The sequence below is a fragment of the Antennarius striatus genome, chromosome 16 (genome assembly GCF_040054535.1).
Source record: "Antennarius striatus isolate MH-2024 chromosome 16, ASM4005453v1, whole genome shotgun sequence".
NCBI lineage: Eukaryota > Metazoa > Chordata > Actinopteri > Lophiiformes > Antennariidae > Antennarius > Antennarius striatus.
Genome location: NC_090791.1, coordinates 6,013,315 through 6,031,881, shown reverse-complemented (window position 1 = coordinate 6,031,881; position 18,567 = coordinate 6,013,315). Strand labels below are relative to the sequence as shown.

The following is an 18,567-nucleotide window of genomic DNA, read 5'->3' as shown; positions in this document are numbered from 1 at the left end:
ACAATGTTCATATTTAAATATAAATCTGGTGCCAACCAACATGTACCATTGGAAAAATGTCTGTCTATAAATGTGTAAATGTTTATTCATGTTGTATGTAAGGTATTTCAGATTACCCCAGATTTCAGATTACCCCAAAACGACAAACATACTTCTTAATAAGACTAACCCAAATACTTACTTTAATCCCACTACAAAATTAGGCAAAAATGTTTGCATTAGTTATTTTATTGAGTAGGAGGTACTTCAAAATCAGACTACTGTACTCAAAAATTAGCCAGTGGAAAGACTGTATAGTGTTTCCATGGATAGTGACGCAAATATTAAGTGCAAAAACATTGTGTACAGTAGACATGTACAGTAAGCATATCAGGTACACTCGGAGTAATGACAGTGTTGATACCGTTGTGTTACTGACATAGATTTCATCCATCCATTTTCTTCCGCTTTGTCCACTGCAGTGGGTCACGGGGAGCTCGGGCCTATCCCAGCTGGCACAGGGCATGAGGCGGGGGACACTCTGGGCACGACGCCAGTTTGCCACGGAACTACACACAAAGACAGACAACCACGCACACACACTCATTCCTACGGGCAATATTTGGACCGGTCACTTAACCTGAAGCACATGTTTTTGGAGGTGGGAGGAAGCCGGAGAACCCGGAGAGAACCCACGCAGACACGGGGAGAACATGCAAACTCTGCACAGAGGAGGACTCGAACCCGGACCCGTCGTGTTGTGCGGCGACAGCGCTACCCAGTGCACCACCGTGCCACCCTGACATAGATTTTTACATTTTTAATCTATTTTAAGTCACACTTTTTTCATTGTGATATGAAAATCAATGAAAATAATATTTACTTTTATTGCATTAAGTCTAGATTAAAATTAGGAACAATAACATAGAAAAAGGGACAGATTGCCCTCAGTTAGTATTCTTCTAGCACAGGGGTGTCCAACTCATTTTCACATGGGGCCACATCAGCATAGTGGCTGTCCTCAAAGGGCCAGATGTAACTTATAAATGTAACTAAATGTAACTCAGTGTAATGTAATATAAATGTAACTACTGCTTCATGTTAAATAAGTCTGAATTTATTACTTAGTCAAGTTATAAACATTACAGTTGCATAGAAAAAATATGTTTGCTTGTTGTTCTGTTATATTTGTCAGTTTATGAAACCCAGATAACTCCATCAATCAAGAATCAAACTATCCAATGAACAACACAAGTTAGGATATTAACTTTGTTAGAAACGTTTTTGTCAAGGGTAAAATGGGATTAATTACTGCATTGTGAGAAATTTAGCTGTGGTCAAAGCACACTTTTGACCTATTTATTTTTAGACAGACTGACCTTTAATACTCTCGTGGGCCACATAAAATGATCTGCCTGGCCACGTTTGGCCCCCAGGCCTTGAGTTCGACACATGTGTTCTAGCAGAATGATAAGGATTAGTATTATATCTGTGATTCTAGAGCAGAGGAGAAACGCCACTGTGTTGGACAAAAGTACGGAAAACTGTCAGAGTTGGGTCGGGATTTATCCTCTGAGTGCGAACCAGGGATAGAACAAGAACGGCTCAATAAGTTCCTGACATGGAGAGGCAAACTTGAAAACAGCCAATCCTCCACCAGGAGACCGCCTCCATGCAACCCTGAACAACATCCCAGTTCAGCAGGAAGTCCCTCCAGACTGTTGCTGCGCAAATCCAACCTGCACAACTGACGTGAAGCTCCCACCTCCCTGGGTAATATGCTAAGAGAGTTGTGAGCCACTTTAAGAATGTGCAGATTCAAACAGCTACTGAATAGACCATAAGGAAGAGAGTCTATCCTGTTGCTGCTGAGGTCCAGCTCTGTAAGCAGCTGCAGGGACTTTACCTCTGCAGGCAGTTCCTCCAGCAGGTTACCAGCTAGCAGGAGCCTTCGTAAGCGGCGGAGAGTGAAAAGCGATTGGGGAAGCCTCTGGAGCTGGTTGTTGGATAGATCCAGGAGCTCTAACTCTCGCAGCATTCCAACACCGGCTGGCAGTGCCACAATACGGTTAAAGGCTAGTCTTAGGCTAGAAAGACGTAGATGAGTGAGACTGAGAAGTTCCTCCACAGTTCTAAAGTTATTATGTTGGAGATCGAGCGTCCGCAGGAGGGTGAGAGCCTGCAGGGCAGACGGCAACCGCTCTAGCTGGCAATCCTGCAGCACTAGCTCTGTCAGGTCAACCATTCGCTTTAAACCTGTGAGCACAAGAAGCCTCGTCTCCTCATTGTAGATCCTCAATCTCACTAGACTACACGCCACCTCACACAGCTCACCGGGGATCCGCTGCAGCATGCCTCGAATCACCAGCACACGGAGATGACGTAATCGTCGGAGGCTTCCCAGAGACCAATTGCGGCCCACACCACCTTCAGTACTCAGTCGGCCAGAGAGGTGAAGCTCATGCAGACTGCGGAGCGACAGGACCCAGTTTGGGACCTCTGAAGGCTGAGTGAAGGTGAGGTGGAGGACTTCCAAACGTTCTTGGAGGACCGCGAGTGCACTGGGATCCACAGTTGCTGTGCAGTGATAGAGGTGGAGCTCCCTGTGGTAGGAATAAAACACACTGAAGTGAAAACACTACTGACATCACAGCAGTCAGATCAGTTGTACTTAAAACACCATAAAACTCACCTGAGTGAGGTCATGTTGGCCACCTGAGGGGTAAAGCGTGAATCTCTAATGAGTTCCAGTTTGAGGACCTGAAGGTGGCTGAGGTTGAAGAGGGCTGGAGGAAGGCGAGGCAGGGCCACCAGCTGGAGTCTGGAGCAGCCGTCTGCATCCACAGTAGTTATGGAACGTAGTTTGTCCTCTCCCCAGCACCTCTCCAGACTTTCCTCCAGCAGCCTGCTCTCACTGACGGGGGACAAAAAAACAGACAGGCGCTGGGCCAGCAACGGATCATACTGGTCTAACATGTGTAAAAGGAAAGCCAGATCATTCCTCAGGTCAGGAACATCTCTCAACGAGCACAAGTCCTGGAAGGAGTACTGCCGTAGAGAGCTGGAGAAAGAGAGACCACAGAAGGAACACCAGGAGAAACAGATCACACATTATCAACTGCACCCCTAAACACAACACTGGACTCTAATCTTATTAGTTGACCTCTGGTATGTTCAGCACATTGTGTCTGAAGGCCTTTTGAACACTCACAGCCTGTGTAGTTAGGTTCAATCTTCCACAGGATTGAACCTAACTAATCCAATATTTTTTCTGTTAATCTTTTCAAACAATGTGATAAATTAAAAATTCTTGTCTTTTCAACAATACACATGTAGAAGTAGATGTAATTTTTTTGGCCAATTTGTAGGTGGAAAATGATAGTAGAATCTCTGTGGCTTTAGCACAGAGCCACGTCTTCCACATGAGATGGCCATGTCATTTTTGTAATGGCTCAGCACAGCTTCATTCAAATTAAAAAGGATTTTGGAGGGTTTTTAAGTATTTCTGAATTTATATCAACACATGCATCCCTGCACACAAATGTACTGACCTGTATAGAATCCAGATGAGGGTGTAAAGATTCAGAAGGCCGTAGAGCACCAGGGGGATGAAGTACCCCACCAGGAGTTTACGTATCAGAGAGGAGAGCACATGGACACACTCAAAGGTAGAGTATCCCAACAAGGCCTTCTCCTCAGGGTGACACATGTGGGTGAAGGAGAAGGAGCTGAACAGAGGGATGGTGTAGCTCACGATCAGTGTCACCATCAGCAATTTGAATATGGTCTGAGCCAAATAGACCTGAGAAAACAAAGAATAATGACAAGAAAATGGCATCATGTCGACAAATCTGGGTGAAACTAAACCCTCGAACAACAATATTAGTGTTTGAACACTAAATAACTAAAAGGAAAAGTCAAGTTAAGGTCGTCGACACCATCTCTCACCTTATAGATGATATCTGAGCTTTCACAGTGGGATCGAAACTTCCTGAGCCTTTCGAACAGCGCCCTGGCCTCTTCCCCATCACTTCTATCCAGACTGATTACCTGCCTGGGACTGTCAACAACATGGCAAGGATTAGAGGGACAGCGCATCTCTGGGGCGCAGGATGTGGAAGACATGGTGGAGTCACAGGAGGTTGTGGAAGGGCATGGAGAGGGGGGAGCTCCAGAGGATGCATTATCTGACCGCTTCCACAGTGGGTGGTCTGCACACACGTCTACGCTAGATTGTCTCTTGCAGATGCCTAGTGGTGAAGGTGAACTTGAAGTAGAAGGTTTAGGTGGTTGCTTCTCCTCCACCACCTCTTTCTCCAGAGCGTTGTCCAGCTGGACAGCGATGGACAGGGCCTGAGATGTCCAGGGCGACCCACAACACTTCACCAAGATGGCCAAGAAGTGTTCTATGCGGGAAGAGGTGTGGGGAAAGTGAAGCCAGAAGGAGCTGCTGGCCACCAGCACTAGAGACTGCAGTAAGGCCATGTAAGGGAAGAACCGGGAGTACAGGGGCAAGGCCTCGTGGTAGCACACCTAGACAGACACAGACCGCAGTGTTTTTAGAACCACTGGGGACAGCACAACCATATAGTGTGTATAGGCAGTAGTAATAGTATATAGTAATACTAATAGTAAGCATGAAATTTGAATTGTGCTTGTGTTTCCAACAGCAATAAAATGCACACAAATCATATCATGCCAATTCCTGCTTGGAGGAATATAATGCCTGTCATTTGTAAAGACAGGGGGGATCGGGTGGAAGCAATGGATCTAATCCATGGGCAAAAATGAATTTAATGAATTATCATTTTAGTTTTGTTTTTTGAACCCTCTAACTCCTGATTTAAAACGTATTAGCATACCTGGCTAACATAGGCATACTGCTGGTAGACCAGATGTTTGCGTCGACCTCGTGCCGTTGAAAGATCAGGGATGTTGTACGAAACGTGGGTTGGGGGCTTTGATGATGGAGTCAGTGCTGCTTGACTCAGACCGCTTGCATTGGCAGTTACAAGTGAATCTGAGGGAATGCACACCACCCGGTCTCTGGATAGCTGCTCAGTACAAGCCAGTACGGATGCCATCAGCATCAGGACCACCAGGTAGTCCATGAAGACCTCCCACCAGGGCTTCAGCAGTTTGGAGCTGCTCTGATGATGGTTCGGCGGTGCCAGCTCCAACAGGGAAAACATGGCAGCTTCTGGTACGAGGAAGATGTCTGCGTCTGAGATATCTGAGTTTCACATGGTGATTTTTTGTTTACATTCCAGTTTCATTGTTCTTCTGTCCTCTCTCTCTCGCCCCCCCCTCTCTCACCCTCTCTCACTCTCACTCTCTCTCTCTCACCCTCTCTCTCTTGCTCTCTCTCTTTCTATCATATCACTACATATCACTATTAAAGACCTCTGGTATGGATCATTTTAATTACCTTGGGACAGCGGCCTGCCGTAACTTCCTGCAACTGGTCGAAAAGTGTTTTGCAGGTTCTCCGTCTGAACAAGTCTCCTCTCTATGAAACAACTTTTTCAAAGAAGTTTGACAACTTTTTTTATTTTACAAGTGTATATGTATTTATAGTTTGTGTTTTGCTCTTTATCAAAAAATTTAACAATGGTTAAATTACGGTAAGATGTTGGGGGTTCACTGATGATGTCTTTGAAATCAATCAAGTCATACCCACACATCCTGATGAAAAACAAAGGAATTTTACATAATTACAGGTTTTGAATTAAAGATATGTTCATGATGAAATGTCACATTCTATTTAACGTCACATTTAAGATGATTTCCAAATATAATATATATTTATAGTAACAATGGACTTTTAGTACAAACTAATGAATCTGTTTGGCGTAAAACATTATGTTTAAGATACTGAAATGTAAAATAATTTGATTTGGAAATATTTGAAAAGTAAATTAGGTAAAATGATACATAGTACAATAGTAGAATAGTAAAATTAAATTATACAAATGACATTCCCTTTGTAAGCAGCATCTATGAGTTACTTCCTGGTAAAAATACAAAGCAACACTAAATAATTCCTTTTTTATTACAGCCTAGGATTAATTTTCACCTACCAGTTTAAATTTATTCTCCTTGCTTTTCTCCCACTCTCTCTCCCCCCCGATCAGGCTACAGGTGCCTCACTTCATTCCGGTGCTGTCTGGTTCTGCTTTGAAAAAAACATCCTGTAAACTCACAGCAAACTCCTCCTTAGCTCCCCGCCACACAGCTTTTCACTGGTTGGCATGGCAGCGGATGATGTGTGGCCCAAAAATCTAATTCAACACCAGAGGCCTGTTTGAGACCCAGAGGGAGAGAGACTGCAACCTTTAACTCCTGCAGGACTGAATGCAGGGAAAGCATCATCATCACAGCCACAAGAAGACAGTATTATCAGTTTAAAGTATGTTAATACATGCATGTCAAGTGCAAAATACTTCCTGTGGCAAAAGTAATTATTTCTCTGAATAGATCAAAAGTTAAAAAAGTACATAAGAATAGCACCTTATAGTGATATGTTACTTGGAAATGTACTTACCTATACACAAATTTTTCTTGAACAATACAACTGGTTAATGTTTGCTGCAAAAATTGCCGTCAGTTTTTTTGGTGCAGTACATCAACTTGTCCAGCAGGGGGCTAAAGTAATAATGCTGTACTGGAAGTATCTTAGTCCACATTCCAGCAGATGTTGCCTGTAATTATCAGAAATAGAAGACACTGAATTTTATTTCATGTTTTAGTTGCTGCTTTGTAAGCCTTCCAAGTCTAACTGGTACATGTTTCTTCTGTGCCATCAGACAGAAATTGTGTTTTGTCAGAATCAATAAACAAAATTAAAGTTAATGAATTACAGGTTATGATTAAGCGAATTGTACGATAAAGCACATAGTATGATCTCTGCCATCAGGCCCACTGGCAGCCTATTAGAGGTATCAGAGGCAGTAGACAGACGGGGGGACATTGGTACTATATCATGGTCATAGCAGGACATAGCATTGTACCAAGGTCCTAACATTTGTCTTCTTTTGCTTTCCAGGGTAACTTCATGTCTCTAGCCTTTCTATAACATCATTGTAGCTGGAAGGGGCCCAGTTTAGGGGGTTCATTGATTCACTGTTCTGTGCCTTCATGGGAGGAGGCTTTCGAGATGCCATCGCAAAATGTGCCAGTATTTGTGTGTGTGTGTGTGTGTGTGTGTGTGTGTGTGTGTGTGTCATGGTACTCTGATTAACACCACTAGAGGGAGAGAGCATTTCTTTTGTATTTGGGCTAAGGAGAATCTGGAGCAAAGACTTAAACTGACAATGAACCACAACGTGATCTACTCCACACAGGTGTGTGCTCTCTGTCAGTGTATGAGTGTGAAAATGTGTGTGTGTGTGTGTGTGTGTGTGTGTGTGTGTGTGTGTGTGTGTGTGTGTGTGTGTGTGTGTGTGTGTGTGTGTGTGTGTGTGTGTGTGTGTGTGTGAAAGAGTTTGGGGTGACAAGACAAATAGTGTGAGATTTTGTGCTTTGTTGCGGACAGAAATCTTTAATATAGTGTGAATTGTGAAGGTGTGACTTTTCTCGACACAGATGGCTACTTACTATTTACAGTAATTTAAACGTTTATTAACCCTCCCCATACTGATATTTAACCACCTCCTCTATGTACCAACTCCTTTCCCCACACCCTTATAGACTGTTTAAAGCACTTTTGTGTCTCATGGAAGTCCGAGACACACGGAACATAGCGCACTTCTGGATGCCGTCATCCAATAGAATGCGAGTATGGTATCACGTGACTGCCTACCAAAAATCCACGATGACTTGAAGTCACAAGCGTTGATGTACGAATGCACGAGGGCGCAATGTATTTCAATGAATTTCATAGAAATCAATTCATCTTTAAAAACTAATAAACATATCTTCTTCTTTAGCTGAGGTTCCTGACAGTTTTACTATCACAGCTGTATGAGGTCTTAGCAGCACTTTGAGCTAAATGCTAACATCAGAATGCTAACATTCCGACATGTATGTGTGAGGTTAAATTTAATGTGTGCGTTTTGGCATAACATCATAATTATTTATCAAAAACTGCTAAACATTAAGAGACGACTGAGATAAGTTTTGGACACGTTATAATGATTTTATCTGAAGGACAAATCTTGCTGAGAGATGGTTCACATACACATACACACACAAATAGTGGCACATTTTGCGACGGCTTCTCTCAGCAAGGTTCAATCAATGAAGGTTTTTGTTTTAATCTCTGAAAAAAGAAACTTCACCTCAGTGAAGAGGAAAATGATGGCTCAGTCTTTATAATTAGACAGCAGGTCTGCGGTGTGGAAAGCCCAACATCACTCGAGATCCTCAACGCCCGGTGTCAGAGTGATGCTGAGAACTGGCCTGCGACTTCACACCTCTTTATCTGCAATACAGAGACACACTCACACCACTGTGCCCAGTCGCACAGGGATGTTGAGGGTGGGGTTGCGTTAAGTAACAGAATTCACACGCCTATGTCGTTAAATATATCGACAAATTGACACACACACACACACACACACACACACACACACACACACACACACACACACACACACACACACACACACACACACACACACACACACACACACACACACACACCTGATGTTTTTCACTGCAACAGTTTGATTATCATTGAATTTATAAGCTGTGTTTTTAGCCGAGCTTGCGACATGGCAGTGGCGATGCCAGTCCATTTGGACTAAAACTAATAAGCTACAAATATTATCATGGAATTCATTGTTGATGTTAAAATATCTGCAAAACCAATAATGTTCTCATCAGCTTCATTGTTGCTTACAGTTTAATCCAGTCTAGGCAAAGTTATGACTGATGAGCACAGCCAAGTTCTATCAGACGTGGGCACAGGTCGCCTTGGGTACTGTGTCATTTCAGCATTCTCAAACCTCCTTACCTCTCTGTGAACCCTTCACCATCACAATGACACAAACCTCAGAGAGATTTGACTGCATGTGTGGGAGTGGGGATTCCCATTTATTCATTCTGCCATTGTCCTCACCACTATTCCTTCAGCAGCACTGCCTCGCTTTTTTGGGAAGAATGAAATATTTTTTCATAGACAACACTGAGAAAGGCTTCTTTCACAACCTCCACAGACATAGAAATCAACACAGAATCTGATTCCATGACGTTTTCAATACAATGCATCTGTCTGTTCATTAGAATAGATGGATGCAATGCGATGCGACATAGATAGAAATACACCTCGGCTTGTTTCCTGTTCAGTGCACAACAATGCTAACGGTGCTGCGGCTTGACTTTCCAATACGACTGTGATATACTGTATTGCGATATTGAGAGTCGGTCCAGTCCACAGTTCCCATGGTTGGAGTGAATACAAATCTGAACCGCAAGTTTTTTTGTTTGGTTTTTTTACTTCTGTTCCTGCTCTGATGGGCAAAAGAACATCTTGCACTGCTTATGACCTTTGCATGAAAGCAAGAAAAAGTGTGACATTGGTGGGTGGGTGGGTGAGTGGGTGAAAACAAAGATAAAATAGAGATGATTGCCGTGAGAAAGAGTTGCAAGTCTTTATTTGTCAGATCAGTCGGCTTAAACCACAGTAATCAATACAGATCGTCACCAGAGAAATGACTCTGTGGCGTGTCAAAGGCAATATTTCACTTGATGGAATGATGTCACTTAACTCACAACAAAACCTAACGCCACCAATGATGTCATAAATGGCACATTGAGAAAGTGCATGATTGGAAACGCCCAGGCGTGCCTGGTTTACTTTGCATCCAAATACACTTTAAATGTACTTTTACTGACCACAGCATCTAAATTATAGCAATAAACGTCTGTAGTTCTTTATTGAGACACTTTATAGAGACACTTTATAGAGACACTTTATAGAGACACTTTATAGAGACACTTTAGCTGCTATAACCTGCTGCTAACAGTGTTCCTGAAGAATCTTAGCCCATTCCTCACAGATAAATTCATCCAGCTCTGTTATATTCCTGGTTCATCTGCTGCTTAACCTTCATTAAATCCTACCAGAGATTTTCCATGGGATTCAATCAGGCTACTGAGACTTGGTGGACTGAATGGGATATTTTATAATGACAAGATTTCTACTTTAACTTCATGAATAATGTCTGCAATTCTACATTTTTTTTTGAATGAAATGTTGAGTTTTTAGGTGATTTAATGTTTTGGTTCTTCCTTCATAATTCTATAGTCTCACTTTAATGTGTCAGATGTCAGGTCTAAGGTTTACTAATGTGTATGAAAGTTCATAGAATCCATTCGTGGAGCCTTTTTCCACAGTTAGATGTGACTAAAAAGCTGTAAAGAGATGATTTTTAGGTTTATTTGGGCACAATTCTTCATAAATTCCAACATTTTATGAGAGAATTTCTTCAACAAATGGGGAATGTGATGATTATTGTAACCTACACATTAGGTAACTTGCATCACATTTGCCTGCCACCTAATTACCATACACAGAATCATCACATAAGTAACATCTGAGCCAACATGAGCATCTTCCCCTCCTCCTCTTAGAGTTTCAGGTTCCTAGAAAGGTAGTTTTCTGCCACCACTGGGGCCCCTGAACTCCTCTAAACAAATGAGGCAGAAACCCACCAACCCACCAGCTCGTCTCAGCTCCCTGAACTCCTCTCGTCTGCTCTCCGACAGCCCCTGGGAGAGGGTTGCGAGCCCCCCACCACATTAACCACATTGTAGCTACACGCCTCTACCTGTGCACCTTTAAGGCGAAGTCGGCTTCATTTTAGCTGTTCTCACCCAGAGCCAAAGATTTGCTCAAAAATCTAGCCGCACTGAGAGAAGTTTAGGTTCATCTGTGGTCCCTGATGATTTGATTTAATCTCATGTCACACTCAGACCTCCTTACTTGACTTTCTTTTATTTTTTTTTTGCATTGTTGTAAATTGGACAGATCTCAAACAAAGAAAAAAGTGAACAAATGTCATTTTTGCTCTGCAATCTGATTTTGTTGTATTCAAATCACAACTTTGACTTTAAGGCTAAAATTAGAAGTAATAATTTGGGTCTGAAAAAGCTCTGAAATATCCTCATGTTCATATTAGAATTGTGAGATATTTAGACTTTCCAGAGTTCAGTATATTTATGAGTCTACCCACGTGAGTCATTATCATGGTGAACGCAGCTGAGACAAAATCACACAAGACCTACAGTAAGTAAGGTTTCATCTTGGCTTTAGATATTGCTCAGATGTTCATCATGTGGAGAAAGCAGAGATTTTCTCATGTCAGACAGTCATCCAAAAAACTGTCAGAAACAAGGAAGAACATTCTGAGAGTCATTCATTGTCAAAGTTGTAATCATTTGTATTATTTCATTTGATTTTCAGGGCCTTCAATCAGACAACCCTCGGCTGCCTTTCAAAATCAAATCAAATCTCTTTGAGTCACGTCGTCAGTCGATGAGTGTGAGGGAAGAGAAACGAGGACGTTTGCAGCAACAGAGACGAGAGTAACACTTTCAACATTTATCTGCACAGGACACAGGTAAGATCAGCTGGAAATACAACTTGGATTCACAGTTTGTAGACATTTACTAATCTACCAGCAACATGCAAAAAATTAAATTTACTGACACTTTATGTCTACAAGTTATAGAGGTTAATCTTTTACCTCCATGAATAAGAGGATTGAATATATTATCTTTATTATTATTATTATTATTTTTTTAAACAAAATCTGAAATAAGTTTTGGTAAAATAAATGAATGGTCTGTAGTGTGGTAAGGGTGGTATAACCTCTTCTGTTTTATCTTATGATGTGATATGAAAGCAATTTGAACTAGAACACAATTTTAGATTTTATTTCATGTCATTGTTGTGGAAATAAGATCAAAAACAACTACTGTTGTTCTAAAGGTGTAAATACGGTGAATGTATTTCACATGGAAGAGTATAAGGTGTACAGTGTGTCTGTTTGTAAGGCAGCAGCAGGGTTATCCTCGGTGGAAGCCCTGAAGCCTCGACACAGGTGTCAGGCGACGTTGGCTGAGGAAACCTCAGGCTTTGGCATCGTAACTGAACACGAACCAACAGGTGTGCAGCATCTCACTTCGACAACGTCTTTCTTCATCAGCCACCGTTCAGCGATGCCGCGATCGTTCCTCGTCAAGACCAGAAGGACTCACCTTCTCGGCCTCCACAAGGACTCGTCCAGACGGCGCTCCGAGCTCAGGGTAGACACCGACCAGACCTCCCAGCCTGAGATGGGATGGAACATGGGGTATCATGAAGGTGCTGTGCAACATTTGGAAGGGGTTGAACACCTTCTCACCGAAGCCCACTCGCCGATCGATGGGATGGCAGCTCTGCCTCACAACGCCCCTGCAGATGTTCCTCAGCTTTCAGGTATCCAACGTTTCCTCTAGCAGCTAACAGGTTTATTTATAACTTTTATACACCTACAAAATTAGTTTTTTGATTAAGAAAGTGTTGATACCGCTGACTGATAAAAGCAAAGATCTTAACCTTTAATCATGTTACCTTCTCATATTCCACCTAAAGCCCCTGTGGAGCAGACCCCCCCAGTCTCACCGTGGAGACTTCAGGCATCTGAGCGAGAGAAGGAACTGGAGAGACTGGTTTTCATGTTGATCAACCACACACTAAACACGAACCTCACCTCCCCGGTGGGCGAGTGTCCGCTGTGTGAAAAGGTAGATCTGCCCATCTAATGTGAGAGTGGAAGGAGGATGTGAAGGACAACAGCAGTGGCTAACATGTCAGAGAACCTGGTGGAGTGTAGAACGGCGATGAGCGCAGAAGAAGAGTGTCTGTGTTTCATCTCATTGGTCCAGTTTTTAAAACAGAACAGGTTTACCGGTGAAAACAGAAATCCATGCTCTGCTTTGATTTCCCAAGACAATCATCTCCAGGAGGTCATAAATCCCAACTTAGAAATCCTGACTCTGTTTTTCCTTTATCCTAAGCTAAGTTAAGCTAACTGTCTGTGGCCTCATATTTGAAGGACAGGTTTAATGGACTTAATCTCTCCCTCAGTCTCAATCAGACGTGCTCATACCAGGAGGAGGTCTGGCGGCTCACGCTGTCCCAGCAGTGAGCTCCCCCACGGCTACAGAGGTCCCCCAAGTGTCCTACGGCTTCAGAGAGATGGGCGGGTTTGCTAGAACAAAGGTACAAAACTTTTGCAGCAATATTTCTTTATCACCTTTCGTACAAAAACTTGACTGAACATGACTCCTGTGAGCCCAGAGAGAATCATGGGATTATTTTAACGTGCATCCAGGACCGCATCTTTGGCTGTAAAGTGTGTGGAAAGGTCTTCAAGCGCTCGTCCACGCTGAGCACTCATCTGCTGATTCACACCAACACCAGGCCCTACCCCTGCCAGTACTGTGGCAAGAGGTTCCACCAGAAGTCAGACATGAAGAAACACACCTTCGTACACACAGGTGAGGAGAGGAAGGGGCGTAGCTCGGCCAGCAAATGCCTGTGTCGCCGTGGTGACACCAATTTCCTCAGATCTGCATTCTGTCAGATTAAATCTGGCTGACTTGGATTTATCCACCTGAGTGTATTTTTTACTGATAATGCTCCACCTAATGATCTAGATCAAACTGCACATTATTTTTCTTGATATATAGATGAATAAAAAGCTCTCGTCTCACAACACTGAAGGGAACGGATGCAGAATCAACATCCAAAACCTGGATCCACATCAAAATCTAAGCAACGCTTTCCCGTCTTATGATTCACCAGCACAGAGAATTTTACTCAGATCCGTCAACAGCCTTTTGAGAGATCTTTCACACAAATTCAAGAGTCTGTCTCTAAAGCGTTGCTTCTTCTATCTCTTATCTATCTGCAGGTGAGAAGCCACATGTTTGCAAGGTTTGCGGTAAAGGATTCAGCCAAAGCTCCAACCTCATCACCCACAGCCGAAAACACAGCAGCTACCGGCCGTTCAGCTGCCCGCGCTGTCAGCACTGCTTCCAGCGCAGGATTGACCTACAGCGCCACCAGGAGACTCAGTGTGGCTACACACACATATACACTCAGCCCACTGGGCCATGATATTCTGACAGAACAGCTGGACGGCTGACAGATCTGTGGAGACTTCTGTTATTTGTAAAAATAAGAAAAACACGAAGCACAAATGGACAAAGAAATACAAAATGAATCACCCCCTTCTGTTTTTATAAACCCCAAACAAGTTACGCTGCAAATTACTTTTAAGCTTCTTTCTGAATATTATTATGATTTAATTGTTTTGGTGATTGTCTCTCATCAGTATTGTTGCTTTCAGCTCGTCAGTCTTTTCTTATTAAAATTGTGTATTTCTTCTGTCTGCCTGGTGTTCAGCAACCAGAGCCTTGTTGTGGAAAATTTGTTCTATTTTTTTCCCCAGGATCTATCAGGTAACAGAGTTCTTTGTAATTTGCAAGAAAATTCTCGGAAACTACGAGTGTGTGTGTGTGTGTGTGTGTGTGTGTGTGTGTGTGTGTGTGTGTGTGTGTGTTTCAAGCCCTTCCATTACTGAATGAACCATCCATACTACACTGCAGCTGAGCTCCAAACAAGGATGATATTGATGATTATGATGATGATGATGATGATGATGATGATGATGCTGATGTACGTAATTCTGTTTTGAAATTACTTTCTAAAAAGAAAGTAACCAAAAACACTTGAAATATCAGAGAAATGTCTACCAATTTCAAAATATTACATCCATATTTTTCCAAATTAAGGATGCAGTGATCAATAGACCGGATTGATTATGGCTGATGATGAAGAATGAGGTAAATGTCTTGGTTTTATGGAGGTAACTTTTGGTTCAAAATCACTGTTTTCATTCGGCTTTTCTGAATAACAACATGACAATAATGATAACAACAACAACAACAACAACAACAACAACAATAATAATAATGCTAAAAATAAAACCTAGACCACTATATGTCGAGCTCCAGGGTCCAGATGTACATTTTAGTCAGTGTTCGGAAAGTGTTTTGCTTCAAAGATGCAAAAATAACACATTAGACTCTAATGTATTATTTAATTTAAAACTCTAATAATTAGAGCTTTAAATTAAATTCCCACAATATGTTTCAGCACAGTACAGTATCACCATTCAAAACACGTTTCATTTATTTCAGTTGCATGTCATTTCAGATTTCAGCATATAGATACATCTTATTTCCTGCATAAACACAAAACAACACACACAGTTAAAGGCAGGTTTCATATCCAGAAGGTTCACAGTTACAAGATTAACACTGCAAAACGATGACTCGTCAGACAGACACAATTACATCACTGGACCGAGCTTAAGCTGCCAGTTTGGAAAAACTTTTTACGAGGCTACGATGAGCACACGCCACCAGCTGTATTCACACGGCTTCAGCCCTTTAGCGTGTTTGCTAACCAGGGGTGAAGAGAATCCAGACAGGTTCTGCACAAACACACAGCCAAACTCAAAACGCAGAGCTCAGATTTGCAGGGAGGAAATCCTGAGAGAGAGACAGAAGAATGAAGCCGTCATATCTAGTGTATCTGCAGGTGGAAGACTTTAACCACTACAGTGTATTTTAAATAACTGCTCTGACATTAGGCTCCCTTTGCTCAACCCAGCTGGAATAATCTGCACCATTTTAGTGTGTAAGCTTTTAAAAGTGTGTTTAACTTGAACAATGGGGACAGATCTTCAATCTGACAGAAATGTCAGCACTAATTATTGTTGATGCAATGTGTCGGGAAAGATTTCTAACTATATCAAGCTCTCGAAAGTACTTCAACTGAAACACACTAATACACTAAAAATATGTTTACTCAGACATTATATTTGAGTAAATATGTCTATGAATGAATAATTTACCACTACAAGTAGCCACAATACAGACAAAAATCAATATCTTTCTCCTTTACTTGTGAAATCTAAGACCTCATGCTGTAGTGATGTGATGCTGAGAGTGACGGGTGGAAATATAAGACCATATAGGTCGCTGGAGCTGGGCTTTATACAACATTGTACATATGCAGTGGAGCCCGGATCAGACCTCACCTCTACACACAGCTGGTGGACTGGTCGGACAGAGACGGCAGGCTGCAGATGTTGCTGATGCCATGTGTTCGGTCCGTTAAGTGAGCGTCTCTCTGTGATCCTTGATGTGCTGAAAATACATTCAAAGACCTTTATTGGTTTCCACAAACAACTAGATGGAAGCTTATAACATTAACATGTTGTTTATAACATTGATGCTAACCGGTGGTATCTTATGGATGTATTCTCTTCAAACAAATGTTTGTTTGACTTTTAAATCTACTAGATGTGTGTTTGGATCTGGTCGGGTCTCATTACCGGTATTAGAGCAGATACACCACAGTCCTCCCATCAGAGTGACACCGACCACAAAGGCAGTGAAGACGATTGCCGTCACCACTCCCGTCTGCACCAGAGAGCCTGAAGACACAGCTTTGATCAGTGTGACGACGGATGAAATCATCCCATAGTCAAAGAGAACTGAACAAATAAAGGATGCTCACTGCTGTGCTCCGTGTCTGGACTGGTCACTGGGGTCACGCTCAGTCTCTTGGGTCTCTGGCTGGCTGTGGGCCTCAGCAGTTTGGCTTTCAGCGGCTGGGTGACCACCATGGGCCTGGAGAGGTTTCTGATCTCACACTGAGGCGGGACAGAGCAAAGTTAGCAGCAGGCGAACATTTTAGGATGAGAATTATCGACAATCATGCAGAATTGCTACCCCTTATAGTGAAAAGTGAGATCATGTTCATGTTAGATGAAAATAGTGCAAGAAAGAATCTTGTTTGTGTTCATGCTCAAAATTTAATACAAAGACTACTTCTCAATTCAAATTATTTTCATGTAATTTCTTACCATTTTATGATAAAATCATTATAAGTGCAGTATCTCATAATTTAATTCTGATTGTTCCTGTTAGTCTTGAATGGTGCGGATTAGTCTTTAATCCCATTTTAACTTCTTTTATTTCATAAATCACATACAAACACTCCAGTTGCTATGCAACTTGTTTGACAGGTGATGCATAAATGCATATAAGAGTTGGGTAGTTGTCTTCTGTTGCTCTTTGCTGCTGGCTGCTGATACCTGATGTTTGGGTGGTCTGGATATGAGAGGAGGGATAGGTGTCCGACCCTGACAGTTGTTCCTTACAGACATCTTCACAGCCTCTTCTTTCATCGGGTCAGAGGCACACAGGTGGAGGCTGCAGTGCAGGAACTGCATGGAATTATTAAAAACTGGCCGTAAGATGAAACTAAATCTCAAGGGCTCAGCGTTTTCTTCCGCTCCCAGACTTGTGCTGCTTCTTCTCATCCTCATTTCTGCTTCTCCATTGCTTCTATCGGCATCTCCTTCAAGTCCCTCCATCCCTTCCTTCTCTTCCAGCTCACCCTGAGCCTCTTTTGTTTCTCCATCTGTCTTCATCAGAGTCAGCGACGGGTCGGAGGAGCAGCCGTCGCTTATGACAGTCCAAAAATGAGACCTTTTGGGGTCTGATAGAGGAGACACCACGCAAGACTTCACCTCCACCACATCTATGAAAGGTCCTTTGGCTGAGATCTGCAACCAGGCAGAACGACATGAAGCCAATAAAAAGTTTAATGTTTGGATCAGACCCATAATAGTAAGAGGAGCCTGAAAAATGTCATGAAGCACCATTAGGTTTTATCTTCTTTAGTTTTTAACTCTCAACCAGACAAAAGAACACTTTCATCACTTCATCGCACCTAAAAGCAATAATTTGACTCTCATCACGTGACTCACAGACCATGAAAACAAGCCTCTAGTATCTGGATCACAATGGTATTGTTACTTAAACATTTGACTGATAATTCTAGAAAATGTAATAAAAAAAACAAAGATCATTTATTTTAATTGTGCCTATTTTCATGACTACATCCGATGACGTAAAAATACACACACCTCGACATAGAGGCGCTGGTCGGCGCTTATCACGCAGGGGCCGATCCGACCCTGCTCGTAGCTCTCAGTGACAAAAAGCTTTAAAACAAGAAGAGGCCCGGATCTGTGTCTGGGGGTCGGGAGGAGGCTCAGCTCTGGATCAAGTGCCGGATCCTCGGAGGCCCAGGAGACGGGTTCAGACTGAGGAGCGCTGGCATCGATGGCAGGGCCAGGAGGGGCAGGAGCTGCCGTCAAACAGCTGAACTGAGAGGTAAAGCAGGAGATGACAGGTTGAGATATTAACTAAATCACTGAAACAAGCACACATGTATCTTATATATTACATTTATGCCAAATGGACTTCTGGGCTTCCTTTCTGTCTCATTGAGTGCCAGAATGGTCGGAGGGTCGTCCTTCCAAAATAGAACCTAGACAGAGAGGAGGAGAAAACAGAAGATGGAGTGTTACCAAAGGATGTATGGAGTTCCTGGATCTTTATCTGGTCTGACCCGTGCTGCACACTTCAATCAAGTTCAATGGAAATCTGACCAGAAGTTAATTCTACATCCCAAAAAATCTGCAAACAAACAGACGAGGGTTTGAGTTTGTG

The 18,567-nt window shown here is 42.5% G+C and overlaps 2 protein-coding genes across 8 annotated transcripts in view; both read right to left on the bottom strand.

The window, feature by feature from the left end:
- Nucleotides 1–228: 228 nt before the first annotated feature.
- Nucleotides 229–6,139, bottom strand: si:ch211-106h11.1 (volume-regulated anion channel subunit LRRC8D). Of its 7 annotated transcripts, none has more exons than XM_068337443.1 (8): nucleotides 6,060–6,139; nucleotides 5,408–5,499; nucleotides 4,842–5,212; nucleotides 3,928–4,512; nucleotides 3,531–3,781; nucleotides 2,672–3,040; nucleotides 1,886–2,582; nucleotides 229–548 (listed from the first exon to the last, which is right to left on the bottom strand). In XM_068337443.1, exons 3-8 carry the CDS (start codon nucleotides 5,169–5,171, stop codon nucleotides 483–485), a joined length of 2,298 nt encoding a protein of 765 aa, XP_068193544.1. In that variant the 5' UTR covers nucleotides 5,172–5,212; nucleotides 5,408–5,499; nucleotides 6,060–6,139; the 3' UTR covers nucleotides 229–482. The 7 variants fall into 7 exon arrangements, with proteins under 7 accessions (XP_068193544.1, XP_068193545.1, XP_068193542.1 ...); XM_068337444.1 differs by having other exon boundaries at nucleotides 2,314–2,582; XM_068337441.1 differs by lacking the exon at nucleotides 229–548 and adding an exon at nucleotides 5,603–5,664 and having other exon boundaries at nucleotides 967–2,582; nucleotides 4,842–5,176.
- A 9,084-nt stretch (nucleotides 6,140–15,223) lies between these two features.
- Nucleotides 15,224–18,567, bottom strand: part of engl (endoglin, like) — an 8,941-nt gene continuing 5,597 nt past the window's right edge. Inside the window, exons 9-15 of the mRNA XM_068336320.1 lie at nucleotides 18,302–18,385; nucleotides 17,979–18,221; nucleotides 17,142–17,615; nucleotides 16,562–16,697; nucleotides 16,377–16,478; nucleotides 16,080–16,188; nucleotides 15,224–15,528 (exon numbers count right to left, since the gene is read on the bottom strand). Of these exons, the coding sequence (XP_068192421.1) occupies nucleotides 16,082–16,188; nucleotides 16,377–16,478; nucleotides 16,562–16,697; nucleotides 17,142–17,615; nucleotides 17,979–18,221; nucleotides 18,302–18,385 (1,146 nt within the window). The 3' untranslated portion in view covers nucleotides 15,224–15,528; nucleotides 16,080–16,081. The remainder of the gene's footprint in view (nucleotides 15,529–16,079; nucleotides 16,189–16,376; nucleotides 16,479–16,561; nucleotides 16,698–17,141; nucleotides 17,616–17,978; nucleotides 18,222–18,301; nucleotides 18,386–18,567) is intronic.